General features: G+C 41.6%; 1 protein-coding gene across 4 annotated transcripts in view; it reads left to right on the top strand.

Annotated features, from left to right (window-relative positions):
* The window catches only part of ralylb (RALY RNA binding protein like b), a 155,175-nt gene that overhangs the window by 48,230 nt on the left and 85,281 nt on the right, over positions 1-21,664 (top strand). For all 4 annotated transcript variants that reach the window (XM_036944133.2, XM_021562821.3, XM_090199685.1 and 1 more), the window contains exon 2: positions 20,374-20,647. In XM_036944133.2, the coding sequence (XP_036800028.1) occupies positions 20,392-20,647 (256 nt within the window). In that variant the 5' untranslated portion in view covers positions 20,374-20,391. The remainder of the gene's footprint in view (positions 1-20,373; positions 20,648-21,664) is intronic.

Here is a 21,664-nt window from a genome sequence, read left to right as displayed (position 1 = left end):
CTTCAGTACTAGCTAGCTGTAGCTTATGCTTTCAGCAGATAGGTTGGAGGACATCCTCTGGAAGTCATCGTAATGACTGTGCAAGTCTATGGAAGGGGGTGAGAACTTTTGAAGTCAATGTACCCTGATGAGGATGGAAAATCAAATCACATTTTATTGGTCACATACACATGGTTAGCAGATGTTAATGCGGTGTAGCGAAATGCTTGTGCTTCTAGTTCCGACCGTGCAGTAATATCTAACATATCTAACTATTTCACAACTACCTTAAACACACAAGTGTAAAGGAATGAATAAGAATATGTACATATAAATATATGGATGAGCGATGGCCATGCGGCATAGGCAAGATGCAGTAGATGGTATAGAGTACAGTATACACATACGAGATGAGTAATGTAGGGTATGTAAACATTATATAAAGTGGCATTGTTTAACCTTTTTGGGTAGGGGGCAGCATTTTCACTTTTGGATGAGTAGCGTGCCCAGAGTGAAATGCCTCCTACTCTGTCCCAGATGCTAATATATGCATAGTATTATTAGTATTGGATAGAAAACACTCTGATGTTTCTAAAACTGTGTGAATGATGTCTGTGAGTATAACAGAACTCATATGGCAGGCGAAAACCTGAGAAAAATCCAAACCGGAAGTGGGACATCTGAGGTTTGTAGTTTTTCAAAGCTTGGCCTACTGAATACACATTGAGATATGGATGAGGTTGCACTTCCTACGGCTTCCACTAGATATGAACCATCTTTTGAAACTTGAATAATGATTCTACTATAAAGGAGGGGCAAAGGAAACCTCTTTGAGTCAGTGGTCTGGCAGAGAGCCTTGGTCTCATGACGCGCGCTCCCGACAGAGTTACCTCGGGTTCCAGTGCTTTTTCTGAAGACAAAGGAAATCTCCGGTTGGAACATTATTTTTTATGTTTTATGTTAAAAACATCCTAACGATTGATTCCATACATTGTTTGACATGTTTCTAAAGGACTGTAATGGAAGTTTTCAAGTTTTTGTCTGTATGAAGTGCCTGCGCCTCATGAAGATGGATTACTGGGCTGAACACGCTAACAACAAGTGGCTATTTGGACATAAATGATGGAACTTTATGGAACAAATCAGTAATTTATTGTCAAACTGGGATTCCTGGGAGTGCCTTCTAATGAAGATCATCAAAGGTAAGTGAATGTTTATGGTGTTGTTTCTAACTTTGTTGATACCAAAATGGCGGATATTCCTCTGGCTGTTTTGGGTTCTGAGCGCCATTCTCAGATTATGCTTTTTCTGTAAAGTTTCCGTAAAATCTGACACAGCGTTGCATATGGCAGGTTTTCGCCTGCCATATGAGTTCTGTTATACTCACAGACATCATTCAAACAGTTTTAGAAACTTCCAATACTAACCAATACTAATAATAATATGCATATATGAGCATCTGGGACAGAGTAGGAGGCAGTTCACTCTGGGCATGCTGTTCATCCAAAAGTGAAAATGCTGCCCACTATCACAAAAAGGTTAACACGTTTAAATGTTTTACTCACGTTGGCTGCGGTGAAGGAGAGCCCGCAGGTTTTGGTAGCGGGCCGTGTCAGTGGCACTGTATTGTCCTCAAAGCAAGCAAAGAATTTGTTTAGTTTGTCTGGGAGCAAGACGTCGGTGTCTGCTACGGTGCTGGCTTCTTTTTGCAATCCGTGATTGACTGTAGACCCTGCCACATACATCTCGTGTCTGAGCCATTGAATTGTGACTCTACTTTGTCTCTATACTGACGCTTAGCTTGTTTGATTGCCTTGCAGGAGGGAATAGCTTCACTGTTTGTGTTCGGTCATGTTTCCGGTCACCTTGCCATGATTAAAAGCAGTGGTTCGCGCTTTCAGTTTTGCGCGAATGCTGCCATCAATTCACAGTTTCTGGTTGGGGAAGGTTTGTCGTGGAAATTTCCTCTATTTACCAAATCATGGGAGCAAACCACACACACAAGTCAGAGTTAGTTATCAAAGTCCATCTTTAATTATATGAGCTCTATCACAACCCTGTGACTCTCAGATAATTCAGTGTCTCCCAGTGAATCCTCTGAGAGCCCCCTTGCAATGCAACTGAGTTCCTTTAATAGCAAAGACACCCATAGTCAGACAGCATAGACATAATTCATCGTTCAGCTTTGTCTCCTTCCCCAAACCCCAGAACCATAAACCAAATCCTCCATATCAACAGGCATATATCAAATGGTCATTTATATACAACCCACTCTAAATACAAACTCCTGGACAAACTCACGGATAGGAGGTGAGGCTATAGGTTAAGATAGAAACAACAATAAGAGGGAGCATAGAATGATTCCAGACACTGCAACCCCTCCTTTCCCCACTGGGAAAGGTAGGGAGTATAAGATATGTTTACACATGATGACACTTTGACCTCTCCCCTCTCATCGGCCCAGGCAACTTAGTTTTGACATAGAACAGATAACTGCAACCTCACCACAGTATTATACAAATATACCATTCTGATGAGAAGTAACTTACACACATTTGATGAATATTAAATATCTTACAAATGTTACCAACAAATTCTGATAATTCCACGACAGGTTTTAATAGTCACCGTGGGTACAACATCACCGATGCACTTGTTAAGAAACCTGCTCACCGAATCAGCATATAGATCAATGTTGTTGTCTGAGGCTATCCGGAACATATCCCAGTCCACGTGATCGAAGCAATCTTGAAGCGTGGAATCAGATACGTCCGACCAGTGTTGAACACACCTGAGGAAGTTTCTGTCTATAGGCTGGGAGCAACAAAATGGATTCGTGGTCAGATTTTCCCAAACTCTCAGGATATGTGGAGTTATGTCAGGGCCGTCGAGGTGTCTGCTTGGGGGAGATATACACAGCTGTGATTATAATCAAAGAGAATTCTCTTGGTAGATAATGCAGTCGGCCTTTGATTGTAAAGGCATTCTAGGTCAGGTGAACAAAAGGACTTGAGTTCCTGTATGTTGTTATGATCACACCACGACTCATTAATCATAAGGCACACACCCCCGCCCTTCTTTTTACCAGAGAGATGTTTGTTTCTATTGGCGCAATGCGCAAAGAAACCGGGTGGCTGTACCGGGTGACGGTACAGCTGTACCGGCTGCACTGACTCCCGAGTGAGCCATGTTTCCGTGATACAGAGAATGTTACAATCTCAAATGTCTCTCTGGAAGGCAACCATTGCTCGAATTTCGTCTACCTTTTTGTCAAGAGACTGGACATTGGTGAGTAGTATATTCGGGAGTGGTGAGCGATGTGCCCGTCTACGGAGCCTGACCAGAAGACCGCTCCGTCTGCCCCTTCTGCGGCGCCGTTGTTTTGGGTCGCCTACTGGGATCCGATCCATTGTCCTAGGTGGTGATCCGCTACGGAAAAGTCGTATTCCTGGTCGTAATGTTGGTAAGTTGACGTTGCTCTTACAGTTGAAGTCGGAAGTTTACATACACCTTAGCCAAAAAACATTTAAACTCAGTTTTTCAAAACTCCTGACATTTAAACCTTGTAAAAATTCCCTGTCTTAGGTTAGATAGGATCACCACTTTATTTTAAGAATGTGAAATGTCAGAATAATAGTAGAGAGAATTATTTATTTCAGCTTTTATTTCTTTCATCACATTCCTAGTGGGTCAGAAGTTTACATACACTCAATTAGTGTTTGGTAGCATTGCCTGTACATTGCTTAAATTGGGTCAAATGTTTTGGGTAGCCTTCCACAAGCTCCACACAATAAGTTGGGTGAATTTTGGCCCATTCCTCCTGACAGAGCTGGTGTAACTGAGTCAGGTTTATAGGCCTCCTTGCTCGCACACACTTTTTCAGTTCTGCCTACAAATTTTCTATGGGATTGAGGTAAGGGCTTTGTGATGGCCACTCCATACCTTGACTTTGTTGTCCTTAAGCCATTTTGCAAAAATTTTGGAAGTATGCTTGGGGTCATTGTCCATTTGGAAGACCCATTTGCGACCAAGCTTTAACTTTAAGACTGATGTCTTAAGATGTTGCTTCAATATATCCACATAATTTTCCGTCCTCATGAGGCCATCTATTTTGTGAAGTGCACCAGTCCCTCCTGCAGCAAAGCACCCACAACCTGATGCTGCCACCCCCGTACTTCACGGTTGCAATGGTGTTCTTCGGCTTGCAAGTCTCCCCCTTTTCCTCCAAACATAACGATGGTCATTATGGCCAAACAGTTCTATTTTTGTCTGGCTTTTTTATGGCGGTTTTGGAGCAGTGGCTTCTTCCTTGCAGAGTGGCCTTTCAGGTTATGTTGATATAGGACTCATTTTACTGTGGATATAGATACTTTTGTACCTGTTCCCTCCAGCATCTTCACAAGGTACTTTGCTGTTGTTCTGGGATTGATTTGCACTTTTCGCACCAAAGTATGTTCATCTCTAGGAGACAGAACGCGTCTCCTTCCTGAGTGGTATGACAGCTGTGTGGTCCCATGGTGTTTATACTTGCGTACTATTGTTTGCACAGATGAATGTGGTACCTTCAGGCATTTGGAAATTGCTCCCAAGGATGCAAAAAAAAATGCTGAGGTCTTGGCTGATTTCTTTTGATTTTCCCATGATGTCAAGCAAAGAGCCACTGAGTTTGATGGTAGGCCTTGAAATACATCCACAGGTACACCTCCTATTGACTCAAATGATGTCAATTAGCCTATCAGAAGCTTCTAAAGCCATGACATCATTTTCTGGTATTTTCCAAGCTGTTTAAAGGCACAGTCAACTTATTGTATGTAAACTTCGGAACCACTGGAATTGTGATACAGTGAATTATAAGTAAAATAATCTGTCTGTAAACAATTGTTGAAAAAATTACTTGTGTCATGCACAAAATAGATGTCCTAACAGACTTGCCAAAACTATCGTTTGTTAACAAGACATTTGTGGAGTAGTTGAAAATGGAGTTTTAATGACTTTACCCAAAGTGTATGTAAACTTCAGACTTCAACTGTATATCCAATCATTCTTCCGGGCTGGATGTAACAGGACTTACATTTCCTGGCGTAACAAAATACTGCATAGTTTCCTAAGAACGCCAAGCGAGGCGACCATCTCTGTCGGCACCATGTTAAGCAAATAGCTGTTCTCTCGCTACACCATGGTGCTACCCTAGAGGTGACTATTGAGGCTACTTCATATCAAAACTGTGTGTTTTAATCCGTTTTTAAGTGTCATTAATATATTTAGTATAGTTTTATCGAGACAAAAATCTGAAATTCACTGAGTAGGATGGTCCTCCCCTTCCTCCTCTGAGGAGCCTCCACTGTTCTATACTTATTCAGCTTGTGTCCACACACAGTACGTTTGTGTATTCAGACAGTTAATCTCAGCCTGTGATATATTCCACTGATATATGTGGCCTTGCAGTGTGCAGTGATAGAATCACTCTTCAGTAAAATATGAACAAATCCAGAGTAATAAAACAAGCCACTACCCTCAATGAAACAGCAATGACCATCTCGGAGCTCTGGGGACCCATGGAGGTGCCCTCTGGGCTCTGCATGGCTACATCCAGAACCTACTCTCTGTTCTGTATGTCTACCCACTAATCCCAGCTCTGAGTCATTGGTCTGTCCACTAAATTAGCAGGTAATTAGGCCAGTCATTCAGGGCTACAGACCCTCTACTGCACACATTTAGGTTTTTTAATTGAAAAAAATATGCCATCCTATTTTTTGGAAGGCTTTCTGATAATGCATCAGTAATTAAAAAAATAACTTTTACCCTTCTCACTCAGATTAATTTTTGTTGCCTCAGGGCAAAGCGGTGCCATAAGGGTCCTAAAACACAAAATGAATATCCAATATTTTCAGAACATTTATTAAGTGCAACATAATAGAAACCTCAAACCTGATTCTGGGGTCCATTCTTCCTCGCTGTCCTCAGCTCACTGTCCTCTCTATCATAGGGTGTGATCCTTACTGCTCAGTTAGGCTCAAAACATTGACCAAAGCCATCATTTTACATTAAATTACATGTCATTCATTGATCCTGATATTGCCCTGAAAAGTAGCCTAACTGTACATTGTTGGCCCAAGGCAACCAAAAAAGTAGCATAACAGCAAAATGCCCCAAGGCAAAACATTTTTTTTAAATCAAATATATATAAAAACAGTCTATGTTCAAAACCTATCAAAAATCCCTATTTAGTGGTTCCTAGACAAGTGTTTTATTGTGAAGTTTGTCACAACTTCCACCGAAGGTGGCTCTTCTCCCTGTTCAGGCGGTGCTCATCGGTCGTCGTCACCGGCCTACTAGCTGCCACCGATCCATTTTTACTTTTCGTTTGTGTCTGTCTGTCTGTTGTTATCACCTGTGTCTGATTAGTTCATTTCAGTGGGTTCATTAACCTCCGCTGCCTGCTAGTTTTTGTGCGGGATTATTTTTGCTGTGTTAGCTCTGTTATGGGTGCTTGTTTGCGCCACAGGTTTTTTCCCCTCACAGTCGTTGTACCGTTGGTACTGTGTTAGGAGTAGAGGTTTCTCCTTCGTGTGTTTCGGGATTTTCCCCGCCTGTTGACAGTGGGTTGGGACTTATAATAAACGACTGGAATTCCTTGCTCTCCTGCTCCTGACTCCTGCACATACCTCTTCTTGGGAGGCACCTAACAAAGTTATCTATTTAAAAATGCAAAAGAATGAAATGTATCTTACCCTTCTCTCACGCCATGCGCTCAGGTCACTCTGCTTCCTGAAATAATGTCCCTCCCCCAAATGTATACATCATACCAACTTCTGCACCTCATTGGATTATTTACAGACATGTCATCACATATTGTCATGTGTAGGATTTTTTAAATTATTTATATGGGCGGATGTCAGGGGCAAAAAGGTTTTGTCTTGCCTGAGGGCAATGATGTGCAATAGAAGGTTAAGAAAACAGTGGGGCATAAAGGGCAATTTTTCCAGAATACCACCAGAAAGGAGATGAAGAAAAGATAGGAAGAAGAAAGAGAGAAAGATTGTGGCTAATATGGAGAGACATATTTAGCGTGACGGTCTCTCTCATTAACCCTATCTGATTTTGCCTCTTCGTCATTCCTCTTATGGAGTGCTTCCCCGGACTTGAATAATTCAATGGGCTGCAGACATCAAGTGCACCTCTGCTGAAAGATTCATACACAGTGGATGGAGGAGCCATCAAATATGGAGGACCCTTTATTTGGGCTTTCTCCATTACAAACACTGTGCAATTAAAGGAGAGTGCTATGAATGGGAGTAATGAGGATTCTGCCAGGAGAGGGTGAGGGCGTGAACCATGCTTAATATAGACACCATGCACTGGCACCCAATTAAATAATGCAGTTGAACATATAATTTACCTCTCGGAGACAATTTACTTCTCAGCCTGAAGCATGTTTTAAGTTGAACCATTCAGCCAGCAATGGGGATATGTATCTACCTACAGGGATAGGTATCTACAAATGTTCCCTTTCTTAGAATTGACTGCGTTTTGACAGAGCACTCTCCTTGGAGTCAAACTATGGCATCTTGGTTCATAGAGAGTTAATGTGTTTGTTCCGGTTCAGACTGGTAAATGATTGGGTGGAATCGATTTCTTTGTCTGACTTCCCCACCTGGAGGACTTGCATGTCTCACATGAATTATTTGACAACAAGGCTCCGGTTGGACAACTCTTTCTAGCCCAGAGGAGAATACATGTTACACCTTCCTCCCCAAACCTAAAACTGGTATATTGGTGGTTATCCCTTTATCTGCATTTCCTTTGAATTGCCCAATGTTCTAATATGCAGTAGTTAGCCTACACATTAAGCTTATAGGAGACCAAGTGATTGAACTCAAATAAACAGTGAAAATTAGAGCCAGAGGCGATATGGTTTTCAGACATGCTGTTAGTCAAATTGTTGATTGTTGATGTGTTTTCTCAGACTTCTAATATATCACATAATCTCAGAGGGGAAGGACCTAAGCCTGTCTGACAGACAGATCCATCAACATGCAGTTGTCAGTTAAGCTTCTTGTTCATCTCTGTAACCTCACTGCATGGCTCCAAAAAGACAAAAACATCAGTCCTCCCCAAACAGAACAAAGCAAAATAGGAAATAAAAATCACCAGTCTTTTTACAGCGGAAAGGGGGAAGGATATTGATTCACCAGGTACATACAGTGTAAGAAACTGTCGACTTTTTGCAAGAAATCCGTCTCAAAGAAAAAGATGGAAAAAGCTGCAGGTACATAGTTACAGTACAGATGAGATTAAGATTGTCCTTGACAATTCATGGGGTCATCCTCGTGTCTGGACAACATGATGTAGCCAAAGTGTTCAATTATGACTATGAATATAAGATATTGCAGGGGCGTTAATGACAGCTAGATATCCTAGAATCCCCCTTAATGGTAGCACTTAACCTGTGATTGCACAATCGTTCGACTGATTGGTGTGTTCTGGCAGCTGTAATTACCAAAGTGTCTTCAGTCAACAGAAGGGCAAAGAATGCAGGCTAGGGGCAGTCTCTGTCTCAATTAGTCTTCTCTGTTTTATCAGCCTCACTCCAAACACACTTCAATGGCACCGAGAAGGACGTCTGTCCCAGCAAAACACAGCTGGTGGGTATGTCCTGTCGTCCTTAAAACAGAACTGGAGAAATTTCAGTGAGTCCCAGAGAAGATTAAAAGCTGTCATTGAATTCTGGGAGATTCTTTGAAGTTGATATTGGGTATCTTGAATTGATGTTACACAAAGGATTATACAAGCCCTTTTATGCATAATAAAGGGTAACATGATACTGTAACTAATGTTATGTACTTTTTGACAAACTGCACACTTTCTTATCAGGGTCTTCCTAAATTGTGGGGGGACTGTGGTCCAGAATAAGCTATGAATGTGTGGAAGCCTCTAATCTGAATGTGTGGAAGCCTCTAAATTTCTCCAGGTAGAACCCTTTTTGGTTCTAGGTAGAACCTTTTTGGATTCCATGTAAAAACCCTCCTTGGGAAAGGTTCTACATGGAACCACAAAAGGTTCTACCTTGAACCAAACGAGTTCTACTTGGAACCAAAAAGGGTTCTTCAAAGGGTTTCCCTATGTGACAGCCAAAAGAACCCTTTTAGGTTCTAGATGGCACCTTTTTTTCTAAGAGTGCACCTTGCATCAACCTTAAACAGAGTACAATATGTTAATGATGAAATTACAAGCCAATAAAAAAGATGCACAAACTGACAGGCTCTTCTGTCTGTGCTATGGATATATGTCGATCATGAGAAAAGCATGGTGAGGCAGAGAAATTGCAGGGGAACGCAGATGAGCTTGAGGGCCAGAGAGGTTCAGTAATTTTACAAGAATCTAACCTTGAGTTTGTAGCAGAGGTACGCATCAAATCAAACTGAATTGTGTGGCTAGTCTTAGTAGATAGTTCTCTATTGTATATGCACATACTGTGGAAGGCAAATCGTTTGAGGCATCGTTATGACATACACACACATGCGTGCACAACATGCACGCACACTTGCGCACACACACACACAGACACACACACACACATAGACAGACACACACAAGCACACATATACATACCTCAGGGCTACTTCACAGCTGTGTTTTTCTGAGTGAGAACAGGGGAGGAAAAATCAGAAGCAGGTCTGTGTGCGCTCCCTGTCTACCTCATCGTGCATTACTTCTGCATGAGAAATATGCACTGTAGAAAAAAAGAGGTTGAGACGCAGAACTACCAACATGGCGTCACTGTGGTGTCAGAGATGAGAGGAGTACTGCAGGGAAGGAAAGTGGGTGGTGGTCTGGTGGATGAGGAGATTCCTTACTCATGGGTCAAGTCAAGACTACTGATGTTTCACATGCTGTCAACATAGCACCATTGGAGAACAGAGAGGGAGAATCTAATACAGAGTACAGATAATGTACAGTAGTTGGATATCTTTAAAATGGTACACTGCAGACACACATAAAACTTAAAGGGTCAGTAAATTGAAAATGCGGCACAATTCTCAGTTCTGGGAGATGGTCACTTCCGGTCACTAACTCAGTTGGGAATGTTGCCTTTTCTGTTTGTCTGAGTATTTTGTCCATTTGCAAATGATTTCCATTTCTTCCTCCTTCCAATCAGACTCAGGCTGTCTCAGGCAAGCCTTGAGAGACACATAATGGACTGTCATCATGCTGATAAAGACAGGCATTTCAGCACTTAAAGCGCTTTCAGACTCTTTGTAGTCAAATGTTTTGATTTCCACCAAGCAAATATGTCTCAGACAACCGCCAAGACATTTTAGTGAATATATTTCAAAAAGTGTTATTGATGAAACAAGAATGTGTTCCCTCAAATGCTAATTGTCCTTAAACCCCACTCACCGGTGCCAAAGAATGTTTCACCATCACATGGTATCAGTTCTGATAGAAGCATACCTTTGATAACCAAAATGTACTATGTATATTTATGATTCAAAACTTTGCTTGTTGAAGGAGCCACTAATAATAGTTGGACCGGTGATTATCTGTGCTAATGAAGAGTTGAGACACTGTTTTACTTCCCCTGCAGAGTGCAACATAAGCAAATGCTAATTTCTTCCCATTAAAAGCACCTGGTACTAAGAGTTCTAATCATGACATAGATTCTAACGAGGGAAGAAGAGCATCCCTTGAAATCAAGTACACCCAAAACAACTAAGGCTCAGTCACTGCATTACCAACCGTAAGCATGTGTGTAATGATTGCCTGCTTTGACCCGACAAACTGAGAGATGTTTGGTGGTACCTTTAAATCAAATTGATATATCTCTGCTGTACCTCAGATCGCAGATCTGCAGATCGATGCAAATAGATACTGAACTCGGTGACATTCACACTGCTGTTACAGGCTGACAATATTGATACCATCTGTCTCACACTGGTATATTCCAAGAGAGGTAGTAGCTAGACATATGTCCAATGTCCAAGGGTAAGGCTGGGGGCAAGCGTTTTGCAGACCAAGGCAGGTTTGCAGTAGATAATGGATTGGCCTGGAGCCCACGGATTTGACCAATCACCTGAGGCAATACACAGGGGTCAAATAAGTGGGGGTAGACAGAGGGATGAGATCTTCAGGTTAAGTCTTCAGAAGGGGAACCTGTTGACTTCACACATGGGCAAACCCTGAGCTGACTACAAGCATTATCATCACTCATCCCAACGTCTGTCTCCAGTGCAGAGGGTTTTTCTTCCATTTTCCCTTCTATCGAGGAGATTTGAATGTCCTATATGGGAGAGCCATCTTTTATGAAGAAGTTGGTTTCAAATTATGATAAATGACACCTATGCTGGGTTAAAAACAATGCAATTTGGGTAAATATTGGACAGCACACACTTTGGTTTATTTTGACTCAGCCAGTTGGGTCACAAAGAACCCATTTTTTTCTTTAAGTGGTGTTGTTGTTGCTGGTTTATTAAGCTATGATCCAACAGGGCAGAGCAGAAGACTGGAGGCGTGACTTAGCAGGTGTGTGGCTTTCAGACATGTATTTTTGGCCACCCATGAGAGTAAATGTAAATCCAGTTCTGTTGTATTGTCAGCACATGTAAAGGTTCAGCACTAACACGTTTGTAGTTTTAATAAGGCTTACGCAAGAGTATGAGTTTCTTAAGTGCCTATGCATGTCCTAATGTTGGGATAATTACCACTATGTTATAATAGTGTCATGAATTTTATATAAAGATAATTCATGTGCAAAAACAGAAGGAACATGTTTATTTTCAGCTTACCAACTTAACATGATGAACATGAATGACCGAAAATAACTTTCTGAAAGCCACGCCCCCAGTAGGCCAATTCTTTGGATTACCAAACATGGGTTAATTTAACTATCAGTTGGGTTTTTATTCACTTTCATGCTACAGTAGCTTGACCCAGTAGATCAGTCTTTAGAAGTGGTGACCTAATGGGGCCGTGCCTTTCAGATAGGTCTTTTTGGCCAACCTTGACCGTGACCTGTTCATCATATTATGTTAGTATACCGCAAATTAAAATGCCCCTTCACTATTTTACACACTATATATTTTAATACGCAATCATTTACATGATTGTTTAAATATCCTAAAAGTAATAATTATCCCAACTTTGGGATTTATGTAATTACTTGAGAAACTCAACTTCTGCAAGTGTCATTAAGCTACAAAAGTGTCCGTGCTCAATCGTAACATATATTGTATGGACAATACAACAGAACAGATTAACCGGAATAACAGATTAACCGGAATAACATTTACTCTCACGGGTGTCCCAACTGGCTGGGTCAAAAATAACCCAACGTGTGTTCTGTCCACTGTTTACCCAGCACTGGAAGGTTTTTAACCCAGCATTTTTTTTTTAGAGTGAACGTGCCAGCCTTACCAATCAAGTGGAACTGCAACCAGACAGGGATTGATCTTTTTTTTATTAGCACCTCTTTGTGTTGGGAGAGATTGGTGTAAATAATGTGTAGCTCGACCGTACGTTGGAAAGCAATTAAATCCAGTCACTGCAAAAGTGTTTCCCTGTCCATCATGGACAAGTGATTCCTTTCAGGCAATTTCGAGTTCCACAGTTATCCATTTGGTATTTGCAATGCTCCCAAACACAAACGCCTGTAGCTCCCTTTCCTCCCCTTGTCCCACACCACACCTTTGTTCAAGGTGAGGAGAAAACTCCTGCAGGGAAGGGTTTTAGTTCCGTGTTGGAAGAAGAATGGTGTTCTCAGTCTTAGTAATGTCATGTTACAGAATTCATACACTGAACATTAGCTACAACATGGACATCGCAGCCGACAATAGTGACATGTTGTCCCACATTCCACAGAAGGCAATGAATAAACTGAACCTAAAGCCATTGAACATCTTTGAGTGAGGGTTATAGAGAGAGACCTTTTGCATATTGCAGGTCATGGTCCTTGAGTTACTTTAGACCCATTGCTGTAGAATGAGGAAGGCAAGAGACAATGTAATATCGGTAGTCTATACTCATTACACTAATAGAGTGAAGTCATTTACTGTATCGAGGGATCTTGTTGTGCACAGTGTCCAGTCACAGTGGGAAAAACAGGTGAGTGTTTGACTGAGCTTTTTCAGGCGGATTGTCACTATGACAGGCTGCCTTGGCAACAGTCAGAGTAGGGAGACTGTGGCAGAGGGGGAAATGAGCAGTGGCAGAGTTGTAAATTACACAGAAAGTCAATTCTGGAGAATAGCTTAATGAACCCACAGGCAGACCTCTTCAGAACTCAAACGGTTCCCTTTTGAGAACCTTCTCTACCTTGGTACAATCCATTACACTGCCAGTCCTATCACTTGCCCTGCTCAGTTTGTCATCCAACTCTCTCATCCTGAGGCTTTTTTTTTTTTTGCATCAGTCTATTATGCTGGTGAAGGTTATGGATTTCAGTCAACTCTTGGAGAACCAATATCATTATGGCCTTATTTCAGAGACAGAAATGAGTTGGAGAGTATTTCTGTTAGGCTTATGAGCAGGGGATATTGGGAACAGGGAACTATGACATTGCATAGTGGGCTTATCACTGAAATAGCTTAGATCATTCCTAGAACTTTTTCTGTACCTGTTTCTGCAGCATTTAGTATTTCCCATACATAATCAGTTTGCGCCATGTTTGACATCCAAGTTGTTATCTAATGTTCTCTTCATTGCAATGTCACTCAAGTGGTTGGACAGTTTAATGCAGGCTGTAAATAAAGTAAACAGCAACAGGAAAAGTGGAGATGAAATCTATTAAGAGGCCCATGCTGAAAAAAAGACCGGAACTCTAACAATGATGAGGAGGCAGTGGTGAGGAAGAGGGCACATGTGATTACCCACGTGATTTATCGGATGACATTGAGAGGCAATCTAACGGCCCAACGCTTATTTGTGGACTTTCTTAATTCCCTGTCCACAACGTCCATTTGGGTGTCAGAGTTGCCAGCCTAAATTACTTTTCGATGCTCATCATAACAGTAAACCCATAAAAAATGTGTGTGTGTGTGTGTGTGTGTACCTGCACCAGCATTTTTTTATTGCTTGCCAATAAATATCAAGGCTATAAGAGCAGGTGACTCACAGTGTAATCAAGCTCAGAAACAAGTCAAACACATACTTCAGCCTAGAGTCGATGTCCGCTCCCCCGCGGAAATGTAATTAGCATAATTTAAAAATCTGCATAAAATCTGCCTATTTAAACTAGAGATGTCTGTTTTTTTTGCACGGGCTGCATCTCAGTCCACCACATCCGCCAATGGTGGCCTTCCGCATCTGGGGTGGAAGGTTGCCGAGCTACAGCGATGTTTGTCAGACTATGAGACATTCCGAAAATTGGTCTTCTCACGAAAATGTCTGAGCGGTTTGGTCGTCAAAACTAGTACGGCTCTATGGAAAGATGAGACAATCACGATGTTGTTCTCCGTTTTGTTGGTGCCCGACGATCTGCAAACTTCTGTCTGTAGAGTCCGAACAGTTTGGGCTACACACTAATATGACCCCGCTATGGAAAGGCGAGATGTTTTGCTCTCCACAAAGCCTCACAAGACTCGTCTGAAGATAGTCCGGTACCAGTTTTTAAAAAATGATGGAAGTATATTTGTAAGCAGTGCCAAAGGCAGGGGTTAAATATGGGTAATTGATCCCCCCTGCTTAAACTCTTAAGGATTACAGGGGTTGCTGTGAATTTGACAGTAGTTCACAGGCAGCATGGTGGCAAGTAAAATATGCCAACTGCATTATAAATACTTCATCAATGCAGGTACTGTGTAATGACACACAGTACAATTACAGTCAAATTTACTGAATTAGCCATTTAAAAAAGTAAATGCTACCGTAATTGGAGTGAATGGATGAATGAATTAAATTCACTAAGGGACGGAGTTTGTATTTTACTGTATTTACAAGGGATTGTTGCAAGCAGGCGTTTATAGCATACTAATGAATATTTTATGTTTTATGTCACTTGCACTTCTAGAGGCCTTAACAAAGGAATCCAAACTGGGCAAAACAGATCAAAAGGACATGGCAAAATGCTCAACCATCTGATGTTTAAGCCTTGCTGTCCCTCCAATCTGTCCCCTATACATTTTCAATTTCCCGAACAGTCACTCTGATTCCCATGTAAAATAGCCTTCCAAGCAACTAAAATATCACCCATAATATTTGTTTTGGATATAAATGCAAAAAAAATTGACAAAAGCAAACAAGCTTATATTCATGAGCTTGCCTTGACTGACAGCACTGTCAAAGGTGTTATCTTGTCAATGGAGAAATGAACACTAACAGGGATATAAACACATTTGAGAGAAATAAGCTTTTTGTGTGTATGAAACATTTCTGGGAACTTTTATTTCAGCTCATGAAACATGGGACCAACACTTTACATGTTGTGTTTGTATTTTTGTTCAGGATATATTTGCAATGTAGAGTATCTATGTAGATATATAAACCACACCCCTCTGCAAACACGCCTTCTCCGATGTTGGTTAGGGTGAAGGGGATGTCAACCTACCCTCTTAATAATCCTGAATCCAAGTGTTAGACATGGGGGAGGGGACCAGTAACTTAATGATCAAACTTTATCAATATAGAAGCAACAATCATTTTTTTTATACTTTGGTCGTCATGTGGTTTCATACAAATATCATCAATTTTCATGAAAATCATAATTTGACTGTTTATGACCACTAAATTGTTGGGGCGTTATAATCACATATGAGTTCAATTGATACAACATTCTTACTCACAGGTGCAACAAATATATCAAATCAAATGTATTTACAGTGCCTTGCGAAAGTATTCGGCCCCCTTGAACTTTGCGACCTTTTGCCACATTTCAGGCTTCAAACATAAAGATATAAAACTGTATTTTTTTGTGAAGAATCAACAACAAGTGGGACACAATCATGAAGTGGAACGACATTTCTTGGATATTTCAAACTTTTTCAACAAATCAAAAACTGAAAAATTGGGCGTGCAAAATTATTCAGCCCCCTTAAGTTAATACTTTGTAGCGCCACCTTTTGCTGCGATTACAGCTGTAAGTCGCTTGGGGTATGTCTCTATCAGTTTTGCACATCGAGAGACTGACATTTTTTCCCATTCCTTCTTGCAAAACAGCTCGAGCTCAGTGAGGTTGGATGGAGAGCATTTGTGAACAGCAGTTTTCAGTTCTTTCCACAGATTCTCTATTGGATTCAGGTCTGGACTTTGACTTGGCCATTCTAACACCTGGATATGTTTATTTTTGAACCATTCCATTGTAGATTTTGCTTTATGTTTTGGATCATTGTCTTGTTGGAAGACAAATCTCCGTCCCAGTCTCAGGTCTTTTGCAGACTCCATCAGGTTTTCTTCCAGAATAGTCCTGTATTTGGCTCCATCCATCTTCCCATCAATTTTAACCATCTTCCCTGTCCCTGCTGAAGAAAAGCAGGCCCAAACCATGATGCTGCCACCACCATGTTTGACAGTGGGGATGGTGTGTTCAGAGGGATGAGCTGTGTTGCTTTCACGCCGAACATAATGTTTTGCATTGTTGCCAAAAAGTTCAATTTTGGTTTCATCTGACCAGAGCACCTTCTTCCACATGTTGGGTGTGTCTCCCAGGTGGCTTGTGGCAAACTTTAAACAACACTTTTTATGGATATCTTTAAGAAATGGCTTTCTTCTTGCCACTCTTCCATAAAGGCCAGATTTGTGCAATATACGACTGATTGTTGTCCTATGGACAGAGTCTCCCACCTCAGCTGTAGATCTCTGCAGTTCATCCAGAGTGATCATGGGCCTCTTGGCTGCATCTCTGATCAGTCTTCTCCTTGTATGAGCTGAAAGTTTAGAGGGAAGGCCAGGTCTTGGTAGATTTGAAGTGGTCTGATACTCCTTCCATTTCAATATTATCGCTTGCACAGTGCTCCTTGGGATGTTTAAAGCTTGGGAAATCTTTTTGTATCCAAATCCGGCTTTAAACTTCTTCACAACAGTATCTCGGACCTGCCTGGTGTGTTCCTTGTTCTTCATGATGCTCTCTGCGCTTTTAACGGACCTCTGAGACTATCACAGTGCAGGTGCATTTATACGGAGACTTGATTACACACAGGTGGATTGTATTTATCATCATTAGTCATTTAGGTCAACATTGGATCATTCAGAGATCCTCACTGAACTTCTGGAGAGAGTTTGCTGCACTGAAAGTAAAAGGGCTGAATAATTTTGCACGCCCAATTTTTCAGTTTTTGATTTGTTAAAAAAGTTTGAAATATCCAATAAATGTCGTTCCACTTCATGATTGTGTCCCACTTGTTGTTGATTCTTCACAAAAAAATACAGTTTTATATCTTTATGTTTGAAGCCTGAAATGTGGCAAAAGGTCGCAAAGTTCAAGGGGGCCGAATACTTTCGCAAGGCACTGTATATAGCCCTTTGTACATCAGCTGATATCTCAAAGTGCTGTACAGAAACCCAGCCTAAAACCCCAAACAGCAAGCAATGCAGGTGTAGAAGCACGGTGGCTAGGAAAAACTCCCTAGAAAGGCCAAAATCTAGGAAGAAACCTAGAGAGGAACCAGCCTATGAGGGGTGGCCATTCCTCTTCTGGCTGTGCCGGGTGGAGAATATAACAGAACATGGCCAAGATGTTAAAATGTTCATAAATGACCAGCATGGTCAAATAATAATAATCACAGTAGTTTTCGAGGGTTCAGCAACTCAGAACCTCAGGAGTAAATGTCAGTTGGCTTTTCATAGCCGATCATTAAGAATATCTCTACCACTGCTGCTGTCTCTAGAGAGTTGAAAACAGCAGGTCTGGGACAGGTAGCACGTCCGGTGAACAGGTCAGGATTCCATAGCCGCAGGCAGAACAGTTGAAACTGGAGCAGCAGCACGGCCAGGTGGACTGGGGACAGCAAGGAGTCATCATGCCAGGTAGTCCTGAGGCATGGTCCTAGGGCTTAGGTCCTCCGAGAGAGAGAAAGAGAGAGAGAATTAGAGAGAGCATACTTAAATTCACACAGGACACCGGATAAAACAGGAGAAGTACTCCAGATATAACAAACTGACCCTAGCCCCCCGACACATAAACTACTGCATCATAAATACTGGAGGCTGAGACAGGAGGGGTCAGGAGACACTGTGGCCCCATCCGATATAGCCTCTTCTAAGACACCGAAAAACTGGTTAATGAGCCAGAAACAACAATACCATGCACCCACTAATTAATGGTCGAAAGGTTTTTGGTGCTCCAAAGATATGGTACGGTACTGTATTCTGTGGGGGACAATTACAATACCATTTGAAATACAGCATTTTTCATCCAATGCACTATAATTTACAGTATACTAAAGTGAAACGTTTCAGAGATTTTTACTGTTGATAATACCTACAATTACCGTCTATATTACATATATTACAGTACACACACACACACATTGAAGAAAGGGTTTCCTCTTGGATTAACCATATTTCCTTTGATTGTCTCTATTCTATGATACTTTAGATTTAACACTCACAGGACAGTAGATGATTTTGAAGTGCAGACGGAGTGTGTAATGGCTTACGCATATACTGTACTATCACAAGTCAGAGAAAGCCATGAAGGAGTGGTGTTTATGTTCCCGAGTGGGCTGCTGAACAGCCATACTAGAGTGATCTCAGTCTCAGGTGTAATGGACGACTGACAGAGACTCTCTCCCCTGTAAATCACATGGCTGCTCTCTATTTAGCGGCTGACTGAACAGCTTCCTCCCTCGGCCAGGTACAAAACAAGCTAGGTTTGGAGAGAAACTTCACTCAATGGTCAGGAACAGTTCTATTGGTAGTATTTGACTTGGGCAATATTGCGTCTTATTGAAGGTTAGTAATAGTCACACGTGTCAAATGGGGGGAAATATGCGTGTTTAGCCATGGGATTCAGGTTAGAAATAATGCCATTTGACCTATTTATAAACAGATCATGAAACCTTACAAAGGGTGAAGTATTAGTCAATTAGTGTAAGTTATAATTAAGGAAATTACATAAACTGAGAGGAGAGTGAAATGTGTAGCGTTGTGCAAATTCTGGGAGATAGAAATGTTCTATCAGACCACAGACCACATATTGTGTTTGTCTGAGCTTTGAGGGAAATGGGAAAATTTCAGCTGGTAAGTCACCTTGGTGGAAAATGAATGAATACCTACATTTCTGGGACCTCACAACAATGCAACAGTGCATGTGTGCGTGTGTGCGTGCGTCAGTCAGTATCTGTGTTACCATGGTAACTAATCCTATTTACTGAGAATTGGATCCATTATTCAGGTATTTGGTCTCAAAGCAGAATAGATCTTATCTCCCTTTCTCCTGTCTCAGGGACACTGAAGCAAGAGACCAGGATGATCAGTGATTGTTTTCTCTGTTACTGAATATTGCACTTAATTCTGTTATTGTATTCCAAGGTCAATTCAATTATACAGCATGGTACTCTTTTAGACATTAACAACGGTGGCATCAGTTTGCTTGTTTGACACGGGGTAAATGCTTATGTGGTCCCCCATATCACAACAGTTGTCACATTATTGGTCGTGCAAACCTTTACAACAACTGCTCCCCGGGCGCCGATGACGTGGATGTCGATTAAGGCATCAGGGGGTTGGGCTTTAAATGCGGAAGACACAGTTGAATGCAGCCAGTTCTGCAACTGACTAGGTATCCCCTTTTTCCCTAGTAAAATGTCTCAATCAGTGCGATGAATGCTAGTCTGAGAGATTCCATTGAGATGCTGAAGACAGCCCTGAAGGAGATTAGTGAACTTGGTTTAGCAGTGACAAGCATGGTGTTTTGCGCTCTAGGTGCAGGGCTGTCACATCGAGAAGCATTGAATGAAGTGCTGTACAGCCCAAATCGGTGTATTTCAAGCCTATTCCTGTTGACACAAGGACTCTGTGCAACCCGATGATATCTTTATAACTGACAATGCTACAGTGTTATGTAAGGGCCATGACAAGCTCACTTAAAATGGTTGTGAGGGCGGCATTCAGAAGTCATACTCCATTTCAGGGGACATTTTGACATCACACAAAAAGAGACACTGTTATAAAAATAGACGTATCACTTCAAATACTTGTGCAAAATGTATTCAAAACAAATTTGTGACTGAACACTAGTATGCTCATAATGTGATATAAACTTTTTGCAGTCATCTCACATGGTTCAGTTGTCTGCGGTGTTCATTATTGCTACTCTCACTTGATCATTGCACTAGCATAAAATAAACCAAAGTTGAACATGCTGTCTTCTCTTCATTCACATTAGATCAACTCTCAGCAAAGGGGTTGGGGTTAACTAGTGACTCTAAAGCCCTCTACTCCTTGTATCTGTCTGTGTCCCAGGAGGGCAACCGGAGGAGGATGACCGGTAAGATTCAGACCAGCAACGTGACCAACAAGAATGACCCGCGCTCCCTCAACTCCAGAGTCTTCATCGGCAACCTCAACACCGCCATCGTCAAGAAGACCGACATCGAGGTCATCTTCGCCAAGTATGGCAGGATCGTAGGCTGCTCCGTTCACAAGGGCTTCGCCTTCGTCCAGTACATCAGCGAGAGGAATGCTCGCGCCGCCGTGGCCGGAGAAAACGCACGTATCATCGCTGGACAGCCGCTCGGTGAGTTTCCATTTTGATTTTCCCTGGTTTTTCATGTGAGCATCAGATTTTCTTTCAGTGTTGAGTTAATTGTTTTGACCTCTTTTAGCCATCATATAGCCAGGAAATGGCTTGGTAAACTTGGACATTTGGTTTCAAGTGCATTATGCATCTGTACTCATTGCCATTGAACACAGCAATAGTTTTAATATAGACTGTGCTATTTTAGAATAAGGGACTGTATGTCCCTCATGGGTACCCATCATGCCTGATACATCTTTTAGGCTTGTTTAGATGCTCTCATGGTTCTCGAGGTTGAAGAGTATGTATGTCGTGCTGTTCTCAGGAAAGGGGACCTGCTGAATCCATTAGTTTAAGTAGTAGCGTATGTCAACACAGTTAGAATGTGGCTCACTAAAGTATGTCAAGTTCCTTTAAGAGTTCCTGTGGCTAAAACCACTAAAGGAAAGCACAGACCTGTTTTCTTTTTGGAAAAATTCAGGCAGTAGCTACCTCTTTGTTCACTCTGTTTCAAAAATGTTTTCTTTCAACTGAATATGACCTTGGTTGACACACTGCAATGATAGTTTCAGGGTTGTTTTGCTGTGCCACGGTTTGCATTTAAAACCCTTTCTGTGACTCTAGATCTATGGATTCTGAGTAGTTGAGCCTCTAAACGGCAGCCATTTTGGTTCTCACTTTTTAAAATTTCTTCAGTGTGTTCCCTCAGGAGACATAAAGATAAATTACAGATGCGCTGCAGCAGTACACCGTCTAACTGAAATCCCTGACCTCTCTTGGGACCACTACTTTTAACAAGGAGGTGCTACAGATAACTTACCCTTTAACTGCAGTCTCATTATCCAATTGACCTGCTTTCAGAAAAGTTGTTTTGTTTTTGCAATGTAAATCTGTGGCACAAAGCATCAGCTCTCTATACATAATGCAGAGTATAGCCAAGAGACCACTATTAAAACTAGCCCATTTGGTTAGATGTAATTGCATGCAAGGGCAGTGAGAGTGTGTCAAAGAGAGAGA

This window comes from Oncorhynchus mykiss, chromosome 15 (assembly GCF_057628025.1).
Source record: "Oncorhynchus mykiss isolate SJ-2025 chromosome 15, ASM5762802v1, whole genome shotgun sequence".
Classification (NCBI taxonomy): domain Eukaryota; kingdom Metazoa; phylum Chordata; class Actinopteri; order Salmoniformes; family Salmonidae; genus Oncorhynchus; species Oncorhynchus mykiss.
This window is presented reverse-complemented; position numbering and strand designations above follow the sequence as displayed.